Here is a 22,368-nt window from a genome sequence, read left to right on the forward strand (position 1 = left end):
GTCTCCAACCTGGTGTGCAAATACCAAAAACACCATCTGCCCCCCAAAATATGCTCTGTAAGAGAAGAGAACTTAGGATACAGAGGGGCAGGCAGGGAACTAGTAGGAAATAGTGAGGCAGCATTGGCTAACGAGGTGGTAGGTGGTGGCACAGCAGCTGCCTATGTGGGGTGAGAAGTGGATCTGAACCCTCATTTGGGTTCTCTCTGGCTTGGGTGAGTGATGGAGTGTTTCCCTGTAGCTCTGCAACTGATGGGGATGTGGGTCAGTGAGGCCACCACCTCACTCTGCCCTTGCACAGCTGGATCCAGGAAAGCAGATGTTAATTGTGCTGTCAGAGTACAAGGGGTAAATCCTCTTCCCACCACCTCTGCTGTGAGTGCATGCCTGGTAAGATGTTCACCCTGGTACCTGACCTGCCCCATGTCCCAAGTCTCTCCAGAGAAGTGGACCTATTGTCTTTTCACGTGTAAAACCAGTTTAGGGACTGCTACCAGGTGTGTACCTGCTGTTCTGGGATCCCTGTCCCACCCTGCTCCAATCTGTTGGGGGAGCAGAGCAGGATTCTGGCTGTGTCAGCCTAACCTGAGCTGAGCTCTGCTCACATCCTTCCTGAGGTGAAGCAATGCCTATGGCTGACTGTGCTGCCTTGCAGAGCATGATCCTCTCTGCAGCTTGGTTCCCCTCAGCAGCCTCAGTTTTCGTTTTGTAGGTGGATGTCCAAGTTACAAACTTCCTTCCAGGTCTGGCAGCCTCTTTTCTTTTCCCATGGAGTTCAGCTGAGCTGCTGGGAGCAGCAGCCCCGCACACCTGGCTGGAGGAGGGATGTGTGTGCACCTGTCTATCCTCCCAGGTTTGTGCTGGCTCAGCTACCTCAGGGATTTGTGCAGGAAAGAAGTTGGATTCCTGGTTGACGAGGTTGAGTGAGGAGCAGCCCTTAATGAAATTGCAGTAATAGTGGCAAAAGGGAAATGTTAGTGGTTTCGGCATGGGAGAGGGTTTTGCTGTGCTGGCACAGTGCCCTAATGTTATCTTGTCCCAAACACATGCAAAAATCCAGTGTGATACGGTATGTGGCACCAAGGAAAGGCTATTTCTCCTGCAGTTCCTTTCTAAAAAAACATTTTTCTGCTCTTTTGAGAAGTGCTGCTGAGACAGAGTATCAGGTACAGGCTGGTTCCCGCTGCCACCTGTGTTCCTGCCCCAGGAGAGTGCAAAACGAGCCGTGTCCCACTCACTCTGGCACTGGCAGAGGTGAGTTCTTTATGCTCTGTACTTACACAACACTCAGCACAAACAGCAAAAAGTGTTATATCACATTAAGATAAAAGCTCAGAAGGATGTTGTTAGTGGAGCTTAAGAGTTCTGTGCTATTAGGGAGTAATTACTACTTTCACAGGAACTATGTGGCTTGGTCCCTTAGCTAGCAGCGCACCTGCACATCAGGATCTCTGACAGCTTTTCACCCATGCAGGGGCATCGTGATTGCTGTAATAAATGATGCACTATAATAGTTACAAATAACCAATTTACCCCTCCTAGCACAGATGCTAATCAATAAAATGTAATAGTTTATCCTGGTGTCTTTATGATATATATTCTGGGTACTTCACTTCCAGCCAACTCGGATATCTTGTTTCTCCAAAGTGCACCTGATTTGTTTTCCTCTCATTAAGTGCCTCTGTAGGATATAAAGTTAATAGAGTGAAATAAATATCCAGCAACATTAAATGTTGACCCAGGGTTCACAGTTATGGTTATTTCAGGGCACTTGCTCATGATGCAGTTTGGACAGCAGCATCACCCTAAAATTTCTCACAATCTTTCAAATGATGATTCCCCCTTCACCCAGATATGCAGGAGTTCTTTCCAAAGACAGATGTCTTTGACTTTCATTCTGCCTGTGTGATCCCCACTGATCAGTGCTGGCACCACCAAACCTCTGTGTGCCAGTTCAGTTCTGGGAAGCGCATAGGCGATGGGCAAAGTGCTGACCTGGAAAAGGGCCACATGCCCACATCTGCCTTTCCCAGAGTAACAGGGGGCTCATGAAGAATGCAAACCTTGCTCTTGTCTAGCCTCAGCCACAGCAGCACTACCCCTTGTAGCATTATCTGTGGTCTGCCGCCTTTGCCGATAAGTCATTTCCCAGGCTTCAGCTGGGTCCCAGCTTGGGACAGAGGACTCTTGCGTTTAGGTTTCACTCAGCTGTGGCATTTGTCTGCCTGCAAATTCTATGGGAGAGCTGGGGCTGCTCTGCTTCACCTACACAGTTCTCAGTGGTGAGCTCTGCTCTCCACAGCGGATCTGCCTCGAGTGGCTGGTGTTTCAGGAATTTAGGAAGATCACAGCTGTGTTACTGAAACGATCCTTCTGCTCCACTTTGAGACACTGGATGCATCTCAAGGGCAATTTTGATTACAAAGCATTTCAAGTACTAGATGTCCCTGTAATCATGGCAAATAGGGCTTGAAGTGACTGGTAAGAGGTCATCCATTCCCTCCCCTGCTCCCAGCCACCTTCAGCTCTGCTAAAATCATTCCGAAAGGACAAGTCTGATCTTATCCCAAAAGTTTTAAGAAATGGAAATGCTGCAAAATTCCCAAGAAACTTCTTACTATTTAGCTCTAATGTCTTGCCTTCAATGACACCATTTGCACCTCTCTCCTATTCCCAGTGGATGTGGTGAGTAAGATTTGTCCCTTTCACTCTGGAGTGAGGCTCTTTGATTGCTGCTTTGTGTGGCACTGCTCAGGGCACCTCTGCTCTGCCAGCAAAGGACTTTAGGTGTTGCATGTCCCAGGTGAAAATAACTCTTTGTGCTCCATTTTGTGTGCAAGCTGATATGAGATTCTTAATTGTATGATCAATCCATATTAGCACTTGCTCTGCTCCTCAAATCACAGGGGGGAGGAGGGATTTTAAAGCTTTTCATCCCCATCTTCTCCTTGAAATCACAGGCACTGGGCTATCATTCAGACTTTGGCCCTGGTTCAGGACCAATTCTGTTCTGAACTCAGCTTTGCTGCTGCCAAAAGCATAAAGGCTCAAAGCTTTTCTTGGGGGCCCATTTCTCTCCCTAAAATAGCACCAATGTCTCATAGAAGAGGTAACTCTTAAGTGCTTTATTCTCACTCATCCTGTTACACCTTTGCAGAGTACAAGTCCTAAATATGAACTACTTTCCCTCAAACCCTGAATATGAACTTCTTTCCCCAAAGCCCTAACCCCACAGTCATGTCCAGCTTTACCCTCTGTTCCTGGGGTCCTGCTGCCCACGCACAGCCTCAGCTACCTGATGGCATCTTCTGTGTCTTGTGCAGCAAAAGCTGGTGCTGTTGGGAGGGGAATCCCCACCAGATCCTGAGTGCCAGGACTCTGCCAGGGTGCTCAGACTTAGGAAAATGGGGTGAAATCAGTTTTGGCTCCAGCTGAAGGCAGCGAGGGTTTGCCTGGCTCCTCATCCTGTCCCTTGTGATTAACCCTGCCCAGTGCTTGCATTGAGCCGCACCAGAGACATGAATGATGGGCTAGGTGGATCATTGGAGTGCTGAACACCACTTTGTCCTCTCTGCTGGGTTCAGACCTACTTCCCCCTCCAGTGCTTACAGGAATGGAACAGGTGTTTTTTCACAGTGGCAAAATACCAGATATGTTTTTAAATGCAATGCTCCCTTGAACTGCAGACAAACCCTAGGGCCTTTTAAGGCTCCAGTGGCTGTTCTTGATGAATGGAGCTCACTGGGGTGAGCTCCATTCATCAAGAACAGCCACTGGAGCCTTAAAAGCTCTCAGAGCTTTCCTGATGGCCTGTTTTTTTTGGGGGGGGGAACCCCACAACAACTAAAAATGGGAACCACAAAACATGAGGAATATGGACTTCTCTCTGCATGCTCTGCTTGTCTCTTTTTTCTCAAATGCTTGTCATACCCCCCAGGGGCAGGGGCTTACAGGGTAATAACCGCTGTAACAAAAAGCCCATGACAGCACCTGTAATGTCTCTGTGGGGAAGACTTATTTGGACTACTGAGCTGCATATAAAACAATCTCCCAACTGCAACTTTCACCTCTGTGTAGGGAGCACTGTCACTGCTTCCTAAGACTGGGGAGGTGATCCAGACTAGCTCTAGCATTAAAATTACTTGCGCTTCACCCATTTAGCCCTTTACCTCACGGCAATGATCTTAATGTGAAAACCATCTTTTATCCCTCTCACCCTTCAAGCAAAGATAGAGCCAGAACTAACCAGCTGGGGAGATTATTGCAGTGGAGCTGCAGGAACAGGAGAGGAAATAATCAGTCCCACTAAATCCCAAGTATGTACCAGCAGGAATAGAAACTAGACAAGCCCAGTCCACAGTAAGGCGCCTGCCCAAGTGGCTGGGTCAGTAACATGGGGTTACTTCCATCTCATGCCTCTTGCTGCCCTCCTAACGTCACCTTTCCAGCAGCCCAGCGGTGCGGGTGCCCCAGCACAGGCAGTGGAGTATGGGTCAAGGTTTAGATTGTGAAATGACCTATATGTTTTAAAAGCAACCCACAATAAAAAGGGTTGCAGTTTACCTTCCCACCTCCTGGGAGACACTTGTTTTGGGTATAAAGAATTAGGCAAAAAGGCAATGGTATTAGTGGCTGAGCCTTTTCATTGCCTCCTGCTACAGGGAGTTTAAAAAGTGGAGGGATGAAGAGCAGGGAGTGCTGGAGAGCCTGCTGTTCTTTGGGGGATTTAAATGGTGACTCGAAATGATAGGGACCCAAATTCGTACTCGCAGAGCATAAATCTGATATAAATGCTTTTATTTCAGACCTGAGGAAATCTGATACAAATACCTACAGTCACTGAAAGGAAAAGGTTTTAATCTGTGCTTTATAAGTGCTGCAAATGTTTGGAGGGAGGTTCAAAAGAGCAGCTCCTACTTGAAATAAGGTCAGGAGAATTTCAGCAATGGCAGGATTCATCCCCCACGATGCTTCCTATACTATGTTAGTTTAGTTTATCCTGGTACCAAGACCAAAACTTTCCACCACTGCTCCAGCTATCCGCAGGAGAAATGTCTGCTCCAGCTATCTGTCCAGCCACTGATCGTGATTTTTGAGGAAGAAAACCCAAATCAATAGGTTAGAAAGGGCTGTGACAAAGAAGTTGATGGCATATTCTTCTGGGGAAAAAATTGAACATTTAAGGGTCTATCTGAACAACAATATTTCAGGGCTCGTTCTGATGAGTATTTTCCTTCCCCACCATTAAGAGTTTACCACTTACCTGAAGAAAAAGACAGAAAAACCCAAACTGAACCATTTCCATTCTGTGTTGGGGGGAAATAAATTTATGCAAAACAGCTTTGTTTGGTGGAAATGTGAACAGGTTTCTGTGTGTTCACAAACCCCAAATGAGAATTCAGGTTGTTGCTGCAGGAGACCTGGAAAACACAACCAGTCCCAACCCTGAGTGGGGCTGAACACCCTGTGCTGGTGGGAACCCAAGGGCTGCACAACAGCAGATGTAGAGGAGAAGCAAATACTTGTTTGGTTGTGGTTTCTCTGTTGGGTTTGCTTTAATGAGGCGGGGGGAGGGAGGGACAGGACCGACAACACGCGAGGGGAAGATCTGCTTCCCTTTCGGGGGCACATTGCAGAGCTGCTTTTGCCCTGGCTCAGCTTGGGCAGGGGCAGGTTGGGTTTGGGGGGCAGCCTCTTCACAGGGGTGAGTGCAGCTCTGTGACCACACCCCCCAGCAGATTAATAATTTAGTCTCTGCTGTTTGCATTCTCTAAATGCCTTGCAGCTGGAATACTCCAGCCGGGGAAGGAGGTTGATTGATAGCCTTTCTTGTTGCAGACCTAAATTGAAGACTTCCCTCTTTGCTTTTTTTTTTTGTAATTTTTTTTTTTTGAGGTTGGTTTCCTTTATTTCAGTATTGTAAAGAATTATTTTACATGGGGAAGGTACTTAGTAAACCAATAAAAGCAACAACAAAAGTATTCTGGCCAGGATCAGAAATAGATTGGAAGCAGAGAGAGACTCGTATATTTTAGCCATTTATGGGGGGCACGTACCAGTGGGGAAGGTGCACGTTCCAGTTTTCAGCCAGGAAAGGTTTGAAGAGCACTTTTTTGAGCTTCAGGAAATTTCTTTCCCAATTTCATCGCTTTCTTCTTTTCACCTGTGAATTTTGAGCTTAGAATACACCCTGGAAACCTCGGCAACACGGAGATGGACGCAGCAGTACTCCCACAAAGACTCCCCAGCTGATTCGGTTTGGTACTTTCAGGGGAGCCAAGTAATGCAGCTGGAAGGATGGGAACCAAACTTTCCCTGGTGAACAACATCTATGTATTTTTAAGGCAAAGATCCCGGGATAACGGAATGGATTGGCTACAGGAGGGAAAGCAAAAGGTGTTTTTGTTTAGTTTTGTTTTGTTTTACTTTAAATGACCATTTCCCAGGACTTTTATCGGTCATTTTAATAAGTTTCCGAGGAGGTTGTAGCACTGAGTACATACAGACGTCCTCTGGCATGTGTGTCTATTTCTAAAACTTCACACAACTTCTGATTCCCGAGTAAGAGTCAATTTAGTGAGTAACAAATTCTCCGCGTGGCTCTTCCTCAGCCGGCAGGAAAAAAAAGGATTAATAATTAAAAGATATTTAGCAGTGGAACAGAGCACGACACATCTGTGTAGCATCGAGGGAAGAACCAAATCTGCCATCTGTGCTGGGGGCTCCGCTGCCTCTCTCCTCCCAGCCGCGCAGCGCGGGCACCCCGAAAGGCGATGGGAGGGAAGGGGCCCGCCGCGCCCATAAAGCCCTCAGCTGAGCCTTTCCCTCGATGAGCAAAATTCCTCTGTTCGGTATTTTTATTTGATTTAATTTTTTTCAATTTTTACGGGGGAGGGGGCGTGCGGGTCAGAGCAGAGCCCCCGGCCCGGGGTATTTAAATACAAATAAATAAATAAATGGCGGCCGCCTCCTCCCCCTCGGCTCTTCCCCCGGGGGCCGAGCCCTCCCGCATTACCACGTGGCTTTCTCTAGCAAACATTTTCACTCATTTTTCAGGTCGGTGCCCGGCTGCCGAGAGGCGTCCGGTGACACTCAAGTACCACTCCGCCGCCACCCGCCGGAGCCGCCTCCTTCCCTAGGAACACACCGCCCCCCCGCCTCCCTTTCCTCCAGCAGCTGCCGCCACCCCCCCTCCCCGAAGGAAAGAAAAAAATCCACCAAAAAAAGATAAAAACTAGGAAAAAGCAACAAAGAAGAGGGGAGCTAAAACTCAAGACCGCGAGGCGAGCCCCTGGCCTGGCTGTGGGGCGGCAGACCGCGGCCGGAGCCCGGGGGCGCACGGTGGAGCCACCCCGGGAGCCGCGCTCCGAGCCCCGGCGCGCCTCCGCCCGACCGCCGCCCCCCTCTGCCACCATGAACAAGCTTTACATCAGGAACCTAAACGAGAACGTGGCTCCTGCTGACTTGGAGAAAGTCTTCAAAGACCACAAGATCTCTTTCAGCGGCCAATTCCTGGTCAAGTCCGGCTATGCTTTTGTGGACTGCCCCGACGAGCAGTGGGCCATGAAAGCCATCGAAACTTTTTCGGGTAAGCTGCGTTAGCTCGCCTTCCATCCCCGCCCGCTTCCTCCTTTACCCGGACCCCCACCCCTGGGCTCAACCCTCCCCCCCGCCCCTCCCAAAATCGTGGGGCTCCCCTCTCCGCTGCGCCCCGTCGGCGCTCGTTTTCCTTCCCAATCGCTGCCTCCAAAGCAGCGTTGAGGGAGGGTGGAGAGAGGGGCCCCTCATCCCACGCAGCCCCCCGCCCTGCGTGGGCTGCCTGCCTCTCCCTCGCGGGCCTCGAGGCGGCCGCCCCAGTGGGGCTGCGCACGAGGGTCCCGTCGCGGCACGGGCGGGTGAGTTGGGACTTTGGCCATTTTGATTTGAAACTGGGTTTCCTGGGGCATGTGATGTGTGGAGTAGCGCGAAGGTCGCCATGCTGCTCACTGGTAGGGAAAAAGGTCCCTGGGAAGCAGATAATTTTAACAATATTTGATTTTTGATTTTTTTTTTTTTTTTTTTTTTTTTTTTTACTCCCCTTCTCGTCCCGGGCTCCCCCCGGCCTCTCGCTGGGCTCTTCCCTTCTTCTCCCTGTGAGAAATATTGATGTTGCTTTTGCAGAATCCGAAAGAAATTAAGACAAGGAATTTTGACGGCTGTCTGCCTCTGTGTAATATAAATCAGTGGTCTAACCATGACTGTTATCTGCCTCTGTGTAGTGTAAATCAGTGGATTAACCATGACTGTTATCTGTTTGTTTGTAATTAGAGTTTAAATCTTAGGATTGTGGGGGAATCCACGATAAGATACAAAAACCAGACATCCTCTGAGGAGGATTTTAGGCGCCTCAGAAGTTGTAAATCTTGGAGTACCTAATCAATGGGGAAACAAGGGAGGGACCTTGCGGCCGGGACAGGGAATAAAAAGCCAAATGTTGTATCCATCGGGTGTGCCTACTAGCTAGGACACCCGCTCTTGCAAGAACGCTTAATAAAAGTGCTTCACTGCAGAGTCTGACCTGAGTCTTTCGTGAGAAAGCTTGTTTTGTTTCTCACATCCCCTCTCCAAATAAATAAATACATAAAATTATCATCATAATCCAGCACCAAAGAAACCCACTCCATTTTCAAAGAGAAATCCATTTCTGTTGTGGAGTTCCAATTTTTGAGTCTTTTAATGAGGGGAAAGAAATCTGCCCGAAGGACTTTTTTGCAGGGCTTGAACAAGGTGGCATAAAAAAACCTGAATAATTGATCTCCAAATATTATTCCTCATTTTCTTTAATTCAAAGCAGGATGAACTGAGGAATTAAATATTCCTAAGGAACACTGTCCAGGCAGCTAACTCACCACTCCCTCCCAGCGCTTCCCATTTGAAACTAGTCTTAGATTTAATAAAATGCACTTGCAAAGGAATTGGAAAATGTATTTTTGTACGTAGTTCATCGTAATTCAAATTAAATTGTGAGATTTCACGTGATAGTATGTTATCCAAAGCTTTCTGACCACTCCACCCAGATTGTAAAAAACAGACACATTTTTTTTTTTAGGGAAAGTAGAGCTTCATGGAAAACAGCTAGAGATTGAACATTCAGTACCTAAAAAGCAAAGGTAATACAGTGGTTTAATTTCTTTCTTTTTAAAATTTCTGTTGGGGGAGAAAAATTGAGGAGGCAAAAATAATTGATACCCAAATATATGCATGTAAAATTTGAGATATTGCTAATTTGGCTTTTGATACATCCCCAGCGAGGTGAGAGGCAGTTTGGAGCATCAATGTTTGATTTCCTTATATTTATTTTTTTAATCTAAAAGGAAAACTTCCTCTGTGAGCAATTTGTTGGGTTTTATTAAAAAAGAATTAAAATGATTAAACAATTATCCAGCAGCTCACCCAAGGTGATGAATGGCTGAGGTGGTTTGGGTTGGGTTTGTGGCACTGGAAAAATTTCCCAGCCTCGCTGGGCGCTCTCTGCTGCAAAACAGGTGAAAGCTTTTGTTTTCCCAGAGAACTGTGAAATTAAACCAACCAAACAAAAAATAACGACAAAAATCTGTTAAAAAAGTGCAGTTTGATGGTGAAGACTCAAAGACAAGAAAAAAACCCAACGTGGGGCTGGCCTCCCCATGCCATGCTGGGGAAGGATTTAAAACCTGGTGAGTGCAGGGTGCTAGCCTAGCTCCTACCCATGGGCAACTTTCATTTTGGGGCAAGAACTGTGTTTCTTGGTGATCTCTGTCTACCTGCCAAGTAGAGGTGGAGGGATCGATAGTGCTGGGGATTGCACTGGGTGACTTGCTGTGGCTTAAGTATCAGTGTGCAAAGGGATGTTACTGGAATTGCTCTACCAAGGGTGACAATAACACTCAGAAAAACCCTTATTTTTTTTTCTTAGTGCTGCTGGGTGTAGGAGGGTGTGTGTGGGGAGTAGATTTCATCCTCCAAGAGTGTGTGTGGGAGAAATTTGCTAAAAATGGGACTATTTCTGTGGTGTCTGTAATTTCAAGAAATGCTGGGGGGAGGGAACTTCACAATAGGTGACAGGAGGGTTGTTTTGACGTTTCTCCTTAAAACACATTATTCCTAGCATTTGACTGCTTCCCTCTTTTTTTCTTTTTTTTTGGGGGGGGGGGCGGTTAGGGTGGTTAAAATAAGCCCTTCCCTTTTCCGGGTGCTGCTTGTAAAGTGACAGGAGCCGCTCTCCCTGGCGATCCCTTGGGATGGGACTGGCGGGGTGTCCCCACCGCCCTGGGCAGCGGCTGCAGTTACTTTGTCTCGATTTGGGGAAATAGTTTGTGTTTCTGGTTCGGGAAAAAGCAACTTTTTGGCAGCTGCTTGTAAACTTGGCAGATTGTTCACTCCAAAAGATCTTTTCAGGGTAGTTTGGTGTGTTTCACTTGCCCCACTTCCCCACTCTGGTTAAGGGCAGAGATGATGGGGACGGAGGGGTGATCTGCCTCAAAGATGATTTTTTTTTTTTCCTCTTTCCTTTCTGCTTGTTTTTAAGACTGAATTTTCCAGTTTAAAGCTCATAGAACAGGAAATGGTTAAGTGTGAGCAATGAGGACAAAATCCAATGGGTTTGGTGGGATCTAAATCAAACAACCTTCCCCCCCCAACCTGATATTAATTTTTAGAAATATGTGAAAACAGGTCATGATCATTGATGTGCTTCCCAGCTAATCGATAACATTTAAAAAAACTGTTGTTTTTTTTGGCTGTATTTTCTTCTGTTTGAAAGTGTGACTATGAATGCTCAGGAAAACTGATTTGGGTGAGTTTAGAAATGAATGTGTTGAGTGAAATTGTGTGTTGTAAATAAATCTTCCCTATTGGTGTATTTATCTCTAAAATCTCTCCTGTCCCTAAACTCATTGTAGAAATTTATTAAAATACCCTTAACACGTTCATATGGCATGAGGAAGGATGACTGCTGTGTGTAGCTGCTGCACCAGAATGCCCCAGAAGGATAAACTGGTTTCCGAGTTGGTGAATTACAGGGATTCTTCAAATAACACTTAAAAGCTGCAAATTATGTTAATGATTGTGGGGAACCATTTTAACAAAATTATTTAGAAGTATCAGACTGTAAAGAAAAGTCAGTGCTGATGTATGTGCGATTTTGTTAAAAAAAACAACCCTGAGTTTTAAAGTTAGTTTAGGTTTAAGTATCTTATTGCTGTTTGGGAGTTATTTTCTTCTTTAATTTTGCCGATAGAAAAGCTTAGAGAAACTTAAGAGAATTAAAAAAACCCCTTAACAATTATTATATGCTTTGTTCTTCAAAAGATTAAAAAAGAAAAGATTCTTTAAGGGAAGAAAATATTTTTTTTTCCTACTTAAGATGAAGGATTGGGTTAGGGGGGTGGAACTGGGAAGCTGAAAAGCCCGAAGTCCATGCGATTGAAAGAATGAATGAATGAAGAGAGAAGGAGGGGTGAAGGGGGGAAAAAGTGAATCCATCGAGCAGACATTCCAAATATGAGGAATATGGAAGTGAATCCACCAGAGAGAATGAAACCAAGTAAGGGGGTGGGGGGGAGAAGAGAGAGATGGGTTAAGAGCCCAGAAACTTAAAACTGCAAGGGGATTTTTAAGTAGAGAACATTCCCAAGCAACTTTGAGGTTTGGAGTGTCCGTGTTCTCCCGAGCCGAGGTGGGAGTTATTGAATGTTGTTAAGGATTTGAGGATTTAGTGTAGTGCATAGAAACCTTGCAATTATCTTTATTCTTCCCTAGTCTTTGTTTCAAATGAATGTTTTCACACCAGAGAAATGTTCTCTGTGCCTGTGCAAAATTGTGCAACTAATTGTTCATAACAAAATACTTTGAAATTTTGGATAATGGTGAGTGTGATTTCTTTGTCAGCATTAGTCAAAAATCTTTCCTTTCTCCCTTGTGGTTGTGAAATGTGTTCCCTTGATTCGTGTCAATGTGGATCAACGAATATGGATGATAATTTTTGGTAACTTTATTTGTTCTTCTGTAACTTGTTCTTGCTTTTCGTGGCGGCAGCTTGACAGGTGTCCTGGAGGACTAGCTTGAACCAGGTTTTGATAAGGAGGGTGTTTCTGCTTCTTGTAACAGCAGCTTGGCAGATGTTTTGGGGAGATTGGCTTGAACCGGTTTTGCAGAGATATACACATGGAGGTCGCCTGGGGGACACCGTGAGGAGGACTGCTGACTTCCTCCGACGACCACCTAGGGAGGGTGAAAAAGACCCCCCTCCGAGATGGAACAAAGCATGCGCGAGAAGCAGAGGACCCTTTCCCAGAAATGATTATCATTTTTCAGCCCCTTCGAGGAAAAGCCATGAATACGTATAAGGCCTACCCTACTTAATGCGAACTCGGGATGTGACGGGTGTGCGTCCTGATAGAGCAGAGGCTCTCAGTGCACCCAGCGCTGTTTGCTTGCTCTTATTCATCCAATAAATTCCTAAACTCAACCGGAATCCTGCTCGGGGATACTTCATTTATCACAATTGGGGGCTCCTCCGGGATGGTCTTGGTTCCTGAATTCTGACTTGATTTAGGAGGGGCGCCCCACCATTTGGTGGCTCCTGATCAGGTCGGGTCAGTGTTAGCATTACTGTATATGGAAAGTTAGAAATAGTTAGGCTAAGGTCTGTATCGAGGCCTAGTGAGCAGTGTGGGATGTTGATGTAACCTAGCAGTCTAGGGAACTAGTGGGGCATGCTGAGCTTGTGCATTCTTGCTTAAACAAAGCAAAGAGATTAGTGAAGAATACTGAACGCTGAATCTTGTTTTTCTCAAAGAAATCGTTATCTCGAATGTTTACCTGTTTGTTATCTATGGAAATTTCTTGTTGTGGATTCAGATAAGCATAGTCTCAAGTAACTACATGAAAGAGCACAACATAATCCTAATGTCTAAGAAAACTGGTAAACATCACGGGGACCTGATGAAGTAATCATTTGTGGAAAGTATATAAACTCTGTGAAATTTTCTGTTAGTGGGGGCTCTGACTTTGGACACTAGTCCTCAGGTCCCTAGGGCCCTCAATAAAGCACCGCATAAAACGACCTCGGTTGTTTTGTGTTTTCCTTCGGGAACGGGCAGCAGTTTTCTGGCGACCGCGGCAGGACTCCGAAGGTGGCTGGGGCGGTTCGCGTGCTGATTTACTCCACGCCGGCACCGAGAGTTTCTCGGGGAGTCATCGGTTCTTGCCCGACCCCCGCACCTGGCGGACGACTGCTATAAGGTAAGCCCATAGGTGCTTTATTTTCTGGTATGGGTGCCTGCTCATAAGACGAGGCGGCGATCCTCGCTGAGTTGGGCTAAGACGTCTTGGTGGATGCCTAGGCGCCGGCTGTAAGACGCGGCGAAAGCTGCGCAGGTCCGGCACTTGCCCCTCGCGGCGTCGAGAAGTGGCAAGTTGGTTTGGTACTGGTTATTGGTTTTGTGGTTTTTGTTTGTATCCTTACAGTGTTTGTGTTTGCTGTTATTTTGTCTGCTGTTATTTTGTTTCGTGAATACTTGAAATGATGCCGCTTAAAACTTTTAAGCCGTTAGTTCAGTCTAATAGTAAAATCCCAGGAAACACCCCATTAGGATGTTTGCTGGGAAGATGGAGGAGTGCTGGATTTTATCAGGATTTGAATAAGGGTAAAACGATAAACTATTGTAATCATTGGTGGCCTTTATATGAGTCAGAAGGGGGACCTGCGTGGCCCCTAAACGGTACTGTCGATCCGGGTATTATATCGTCTTTGATGCAGTATTTACGGGACAATGAGAAATGGGGATGAGATCCCGTATTTGGATTTGTTTTATTATTTAGGGCGAAAACTGGATTGGTAGAAGGAATGTGGTATTTTAGTTTTGGAAACAAAGGAATTAGGGTGTAGTGAATGTAAGAAGAGATCTATGTGTGTTAAGTGTTTAGCTGCCTCCTCTGGTCCAGAGGAAGATTTATCGTTATTAGTTGCTCATAGTGGACAGGGTCCCTCTGCTCCACCCTATGTTCCACCTCAGATGCAACAGGATAGTGAGGACGATGATAATGAGGAGGAAGAAGAGGATGAAGATGAGGACACCAGGAACTTGGATAAAATGTTAGAAGTTGCATGGAAGGTTTATAATAGTAGGGGAAAAAGAATCAGCTAAGCGGCAACAAGCAGGTATATTGGCTGTAATTCAACAATCAGGAGGACAAAGGGGCCGAGGTCCTGGTAGGGGAGGCTCTGCCCAAGGAAGAGGTGGTTATGGTCAGGGAAGAGGGGGATTTCGAATGGGAAACCTTAACCAAGGAAAGCTAGGTTCTAATCAGTGTGCTTTTTGTCGATAGATAGGACATTGGAAAAATGAATGTCCTGTGAAAAATGGAATGGGGGGTGGCGCCGGGACAATGGGTAGTTATCCTATGCCTCAGGCAGATGTCGCCTAACCCCTGGTTTTGGGGAATTACCAAAATCAGAGCTGACTAGAGCAAGGGTTAAAGGTAAGGTTAGAAATAAATGGTAAAGAACAGGAATTCACAGTTGATACAGGAGCTACTTATTCAGTTCTCAACAAAAGACTGGGAATAATAAGTGATACCACCGTACAGGTGGTAGGGGCTATGGGTCAGCTGGAAGAAAGACCATTTTTGCAGCCTCTAAATTTGAAATTTGGGGGAAAGGAATTGGATCATCAATTTTTTTTATATGCCCAATTGTCCCAAGCCCCTGTTTGGAAGGGATTTATTGTCTTTGTTAAACGTGAAAATAATATTTCAAAATGGGAGAGTAAAATTGGAGATTCCAAATGAAGAAATTGGGAAAATTTTTGTAATAAAGGAAATAGAACCTATTCCCATTCCAGAAGAAATAGATCAGGCAGTTGTACCCTGGGTATGGGAAACAGGGACCCCAGGAAAGTCAAAAGCTGCCCAGCCTGTTGTTGTAGAACAGGAGAAAAAAAAAAAGAAAAAAAAAAGGAGCCCAGCCGTTTAGGGTTAGACAATATCCAATTAAGTTGGAGGCTAGGAAAGGAGTGGCTCCACTGATAACCCAATTTGTGATTCAGGGAATTTTACAGGAATGTGAATCTGAGTATAACACTCCTATTTTTCCTGTAAGTAAGCCTAATGGTAAATATAGGCTAGTGCAAGATTTAAGGGCCATAAATGAAATTGTAAAAGACATTCACCCAGTGGTTGCTAACCCTTATACTCTGTTAACATCTGTGTCGGAAAGGTTTAAATGGTTTACAGTAATTGATTTAAAAGATGCCTTCTTCTGCATCCCGCTGGCATTACCAAGTAGGAAGTATTTTGCATTTGAATGGGAAGATCCAAATTCGGGAAGGAAGAAACAACTGACATGGACACGGCTTCCGCGGGGTTTCAAAAACAGCCCCACTATTTTCGGAAATCAATTAGCCAAAGAGTTGGAGGAATGGAAGACTGAACAGGTAAGAGAATCTCCATTCTCTTATGTGATTTTGCAGTATGTGGATGATATTCTGTTGGCAACTGAGGAAAAGGAAGTTTGCCTGAAGCTTACAATTGCCTTACTGAATATGCTGGGACAAGCAGGATATCGAGTATCTAAGGAAAAGGCCCAGCTCCTCAAAGAGAGTGTTCTTTATTTGGGATGTGAATTAATGCAAGGTCAGAGACGATTGGGCACAAACAGAATTAAGGCAATATGTGCCATACCCCTTCCAAGGAATCATCAGGAACTGAGATCATTTTTAGGAATGATTGGTTGGTGTAGACTATGGATTCTAAATTTTGGATTGTTAGCCAAACCCTTGTATGAGGCTTTGAAGGAGCCCCAATTGGAATGGAGTCCACAAAGGAAAAGAGCCTTTCAGGAGCTAAAACAAGTTCTGAAAGAAGCACCTGCCTTAGGGTTGCTGGACTTAAATAAGGATTTTCAGCTTTATGTAAATGAAAGGCAGAATCTGGCTCTGGGAGTGTTGACCCAGAAAATAGGGTCATGGAAACGCCCAGTGGGATATTTTTCAAAACAACTGGACAATGTTAGTGCTGGTTGGCCGTCATGCTTGAGGGTAGTTACGGCCACAGTGATCCTCATACAGGAAGCCCGAAAACTGACTTTGGGAAGGAAAATGGAGGTCTTTGTGCCCCATATGGTCTTGGCTGTCCTGGAACAAAAGGGGGGTCACTGGTTATCATCCAGCAGAATGTTACAATATCAAGCTATATTAAGAGAACAAGATGATGTGGAACTTAAGATAACTAACCATATCAACCCAGCAGAATTTCTTCACAGCAAACAGGAAGAAGGGGAGCTGGTTCATGATTGTGTAGAAACAATTGAACAGGTGTATGCGAGCCGAGCAGACCTAAAGGACACACCGTTAGAAGATTCAGATTGGGATCTCTTTACCGATGGATCTAGCTTTGTGGAAAATGGAACCAGATCGGAAGTTCTCGCCCTGTTGGATGCGGTACATAAACCAGAAAAGGTAGCAGTAATGCACATCAGGGGACATCGTAAAGAAGAAGGAAAGATATATCGAGGGAATGAACTAGCAGACATCACTGCTAAAGAAGCTGCTCGACAGGTTTGGACTCAGATGGCTTTAATACCAACCAAGGTGAGCCCTGTTTCTTGTTATATGATTCGGGGACCAAGCTATTCTGCCGATGATGAGAAATTGGCGACATATCTAAAGGCCCAGAAGAATGCAATTGGATGGTATGTAACGATAATGGGACAAGTGGTGGTGCCCAAAAATGTTATGAAGTCCATATTAGAGACTGAACACAATAAATGCCATTGGGGAGCAGAGGTGTTGGTAAAATTTTTGAAAAAGGAAATAATTTCCAACCAAATGTTAACGCTGGCGAAAAGGGTGAATGCCATGTGCCCAGTTTGTTTTATTAAAAAAAAAAAAAAAAAAAAAAAAAAAAAAAAAAAAAAAATCCTATTGTAAGGAAACAGGTGCAGTTGAGAAAATTACAAATAGGACCAGAGCCTGGAGATTATTGGCAAGTCGACTTTTCAGAACTTCCAAGGGCTCAGGGACTTAAATACCTGTTGGTGTATGTGTGCACCTTTTCGGGGTGGCCAGAAGCCTTCCCTTGTAGAACAAACCAAGCAAAGGAAGTGGTGAAAACATTGTTGAAAGAAATAATACCTAGATTTGGAGTACCACTGGGATTATCATCAGATAGAGGCCCACATTTTGTGGCAGGGATAGTTCAGGAGGTGGCTAGGACGTTAGACATTACCTGGAATTTATACACTCCATGGAGACCCCAGTCTAGTGGTCAAGTAGAAAGGATGAATCAAACATTGAAAAATCAGATCAAAAAGATATGACAGGAGGCCAAACTTCAGTGGCCCCAAGCTTTGCCATTAGTGTTTACTTAGGATTAGGATAAAACCTAGGGAAAGGATAGGAGTAAGTCCGTACGAAATACTGTATGGCAAACCTTATCATGCCACCGTGTTAAAAGGAGACCCGCATGTATTGGGAGACCAGGTGATTTTAACTATGTTATGTTGCTCAATAGAGTTCTCAACGCCTTACGGGGTGCCCTTCAATGGAATTGGCTGCTCCTGCTGGAAAATCCAGTGCATGATATTCAACCGGGAGATCAGGTCTATGTGAAGAATTGGTTCACAGACTCACTGAGAGAGACATGGGACGGTCCCCATCAAGTGATCTTGACAACTTTCACAGCCATAAAGGTAGTGGGAATCGACGCTTGGATCCACTACACTCGAGTCAAGAAGGTTCCAACCGAATGGGAAACCCAAGTGGTATCCCCCACTCGAATGATATTTCGAGCCAAACAGCATTCTTAACTGTTGTACTGTTGATATTATTGAAAATGGTATCGGTCAATGGATTTGTATTTGTCACTGTTATAGAACCTGTGGTTACTGTCATGGAAGGGATGGATGTCAATTTAACCTGTGACATTGCTGATGACCAAGGAGCTGGAGCCGAGGAAATAATTGCGATTTGGAAACAAGGACAAACCAGATTGACTGCAAGTATTGTTACTGTTTGGAATAAGGATACCCAAAAAAAAAGGAAGTGTTACCTTGCAATTGACTAATTTAACGTTAGGAGAAGCAGGAGTATACATGTGTTTGGTGTTAATTCGGGAAAATTTTGATTATAAGCGAATAGATTTGAGAGTAATACCTTGGTCCCCGATTCAGGAGGGAGTAGAACTAATACCAAAAATAGCTTTAATGGATATGTGGGATGGCCCGCCCTTGAGGATAAAACTGCACTTTTACTTCACAAAGAGAATGTGAAGCCCCGGTTCAAGTTAAATGGTGGAAAATGGGACCTCAAGGATTGTGGGACAGGATCGAGCAAGGAATCAGTTGGTGGAATGTGGGGAACAGAGGGATAGGATGGCTGAATTATACTCAACCTCTGTTGGGTAAGATGGATGGACAATATCTATGTGTAGTTGTATGTGGACCCTACTCTAATTATGGAAAAAGAAATGTGCAGGGCTGACCTCATTTGAATCAAGGAATTAGGGCCACACAAGGGGTGTATCAGGCCAATGAAGGGAAAATAGTTATTTTAACATGTAAAGTGAATCCCAGAATGAGTTTTTCAGATTTTGGGTGGTGGTTTGGAGATAGCAGTATATAGCCTGGAAGGAAATATCGGATAGAGAAAAGGTTAGGCGGCACCATAGTATTAATAATAAATGACGTATAGTCAGATGATGAAGGGATGTATTGGTGTTGGATAGCCAAAGATGCGTGGTGGGCCCACTCTAGGATGTTAGTATCATTAATTAGAGGCAAATATAGCCGAAGGAGAATACGGGATCTAGGAAATGGGACAATAAACTTCCATCAAGATGAAGGACGGGAAAATTTAGTGGTCGGGTTGATTAGAGATTTTGGAATGATTCAGAATGTATCTAAGATTACAGCATGTTTGCCACTACCTCAGGCTGCAGGTGAACCTATACCCTGGGGAATTATTCCAATAACAACCATGCCAGAAACCTCTGTTAATTTTACTTGGAACTGCAGGCAAGTATCAATAAAGTATGAAGAGTGGATAAATGGGTGTTTAATACAGGGGGATTTAACGGAAAAGGAGTGTAGATCATTGCCGGGGTATTATAGATGGGTTAGAACAGGTCCTTATGGGAGAGGTGGCAATATTAAAGGTCGCTGTACGTAGATAGTACTATTCCAATAATTGGATATTGGTGTAGTAGCACAAAAATAAAAGTCGAAAAGATTAGGAATGAAGAGATCTGCCTGAATGTTACACAACAACAAACTTTGGAAGATGAATGGGACACAGTATGGGGACCTGGTTTGTTGGAATCATATAGTTACCTAGGTCCAGTACAATGGTGTATACAATGGACAGGGGAGAAAGATCAGACTCACGATAGTGTGATGGCTACATACACTTCCGTGAGACCATCCAGAGATCAGAAAGAAATATGGAACTGTACGAAAGTTTTTACTTGTGACTCCCCAGAGAGTCAGATAGGTTTAGTCCCTGTTAGAGTTCTGCTGAAATGGGGGTGTGAATGTCGGGGATATAATCATACGATTAAAGACTAAATAAAGGGAGATGTACATGAGAAAGGGATGTATGGAAAAAGGGTCATTAGTTGCAAATCCACTACAATCAGAAGTCCAGGAAACTTAGTTTGGGTTATGGGTCATGGGCAATGGACCACCCATTTACCAATTGATGGTCCAGTAACTCAAATAACCTTGGGAGTTCCCACATTATGCCCATTTTGGAGACAATCTAAATTAGAAACAAGGATAGCTCGGAAGAAAAGGGAAATAGGTGATGATATCAAGGTAGAAGATGAATGGCATGAACCAAGTGATGGAGTAGAATTTGGCTGGGCTTTAGAGTCTTTGTTTGCACAGGCTGCATCTTACCGTAATAGGGAAATGTTGTATAAGCTACTGGGCCAGACTAAAAGATTAGCAGCAGCCACCAAGAAAGGGTTTAAGGATATGAATTTGCAGCTACAGGCAACTAGCAGAATGACTTTGCAGAATAGAATGGCCTTAGATATGTTGCTGCTGCGGGAACATGGGGTCTGTGGTTACCTGAGCAAAAGAATTGATCACTGCTGTATCCATATTCCAAACATGACAATCGAAGTAGAAAAAGATATTTTACAATTGGAAAAGGTTGAAACCGAAGCCAAAGAAATTGAAAAAGAAGCTCAACATAATTGGATAGGTGCAATATTTGATTCATTGGGGCTCCAGGTCTCTGGGTGGATTTCCTCAGTCATCCAATATGTAATTATGTTTGTTATACTATTGATGATAATTTATATAGTTTACAAGTGTATTTTAGGAACCATTACCAGAGAAAAGCTCAACACCTGCAGATTAATGAATGCGATGACCAGAAATGGAACTGGAAATGGGTCTCCTCCTCCATCATATAAGGAAATCACTACTTGAGACACAGACAATAAAGACAGATGATGTTGAGCATCCTTGCAAGATAGAAGAATGCTCAAAAGGGGGGACTTGTTAGCATTACTGTATATGGAAAGTTAGAAATAGTTAGGCTAAGGTCTGTATCGAGGCCTAGTGAGCAGTGTGGGATGTTGATGTAACCTAGCAGTCTAGGGAACTAGTGGGGCATGCTGAGCTTGTGCATTCTTGCTTAAACAAAGCAAAGAGATTAGTGAAGAATACTGAACGCTGAATCTTGTTTTTCTCAAAGAAATCGTTATCTCGAATGTTTACCTGTTTGTTATCTATGGAAATTTCTTGTTGTGGATTCAGATAAGCATAGTCTCAAGTAACTACATGAAAGAGCACAACATAATCCTAATGTCTAAGAAAACTGGTAAACATCACGGGGACCTGATGAAGTAATCATTTGTGGAAAGTATATAAACTCTGTGAAATTTTCTGTTAGTGGGGGCTCTGACTTTGGACACTAGTCCTCAGGTCCCTAGGGCCCTCAATAAAGCACCGCATAAAACGACCTCGGTTGTTTTGTGTTTTCCTTCGGGAACGGGCAGCATGCTCGGGGATACTTCATTTATCACAATTGGGGGCTCCTCCGGGATGGTCTTGGTTCCTGAATTCTGACTTGATTTAGGAGGGGCGCCCCACCATTTGGTGGCTCCTGATCAGGTCGGGTCAGGACTAACACCAGCCTGAACCTGAATAGGGGCAAGCAAAGAATTTGATTTTTATGAGCTCCCTTGCTGGCTGCAGCAGTTTATTTTGCCCATAATTCTGCACGCGAAGATCCGAACAAAGACGACGGAGTCGTAAGTATTTAAGGCGTATACCATTCGGTTGAGTGGGATTCGGTTGCCTGTGTGTGTAAGTGTGATTGAGACGGAACCTGGTTCCGAAGCGAGTGTGGAGGTCTTCTAACCGCGGTTCCAATCTCCCACGAGGGACTTGGCCGGTGAAGGACCAAAGCGATTCCTATAGTATTCGTGGGTAGGTGATAGGTCCTAAACCCCCTGCAAGACACTCTTACTGGTAACCAAGGGCTGTAGGAATTGCCACAGTAAAATTCGTAGATGGGTCAGAAAAAGTCAAAGACCCAGGACCTAAAGAAAGGGAGCAAATTACCAGACATACTATCAGAAAGTCCATTAGGAATAATGATTAGGGATTGGAATGAAAGGGGCCCCAGAAAAGGAAAAAGTAAATTAAAATTAGTCCAATATTGTATGATTGAATCGCCGAAGAAACCTTTAAAGCCATATATCTTTTGGCCTGTTTTTGGATCTTTTGAGGACTGGATTTGCCAGGTCTTAAATATATATGCTAATTCAAAGGAACCTTTTAGTCAGGAGGAAAGTGATTATGCAGGATTATGGATTAGGACTTCACGTCCTTTTCCGGCCTCAATACTTACATTGAAAGCAGATGAAAAGTTTGAGGAAGAAGAAGGGGATAAAAATGGAAAAGTAAAGGAAAAAGATGATAAATGGGAGCCACTAGATAACTTACCGCCTCCATATTCTAACAATCCACCTCCAGCGGCGGCTCCCCCTCCGGTGGCCATAGTACCTCCACCAGCGCCACCGTTGCCCCTGCCTCCACCACCAACAGCACCGGAATTAGATCTACCTCCGGCTGCATGTACGAGAAGTAGGACTGCAACATCTGAGGGAGCTTCTCTATATCCCTTATGAGAAGTACCCCTCGGAGGTAATCAGGGAGGCATTGGGTTTGTGGCAGTCCCATTAAATACCACAAATGTTAGAAATTTTAAGAAAGAAATGGGGACCCTATTAGATGATCCCCTTGGGGTAGCTGAAAAATTAGACCAATTCTTAGGCCCCAATACTTATACCTGGGAAGAAATACAATCTATTTTAGGGATCTTATTTACTGCT

General features: G+C 44.6%; 1 protein-coding gene across 1 annotated transcript; it reads left to right on the forward strand.

Moving 5' to 3' along the window:
- Positions 1–1,181: 1,181 nt before the first annotated feature.
- On the forward strand, positions 1,182–20,918 carry LOC133628508 (insulin-like growth factor 2 mRNA-binding protein 1). Its single transcript, XM_062016762.1, has 4 exons — positions 1,182–1,254; positions 7,057–7,588; positions 9,089–9,149; positions 17,533–20,918. Exons 2-4 carry the CDS (start codon positions 7,414–7,416, stop codon positions 17,825–17,827), a joined length of 531 nt encoding a protein of 176 aa, XP_061872746.1. The 5' UTR covers positions 1,182–1,254; positions 7,057–7,413; the 3' UTR covers positions 17,828–20,918.
- The last annotated feature ends 1,450 nt before the right edge of the window (positions 20,919–22,368 follow it).

This window comes from Colius striatus, chromosome W, assembly GCF_028858725.1.
Source record: "Colius striatus isolate bColStr4 chromosome W, bColStr4.1.hap1, whole genome shotgun sequence".
Taxonomy (NCBI): domain Eukaryota; kingdom Metazoa; phylum Chordata; class Aves; order Coliiformes; family Coliidae; genus Colius; species Colius striatus.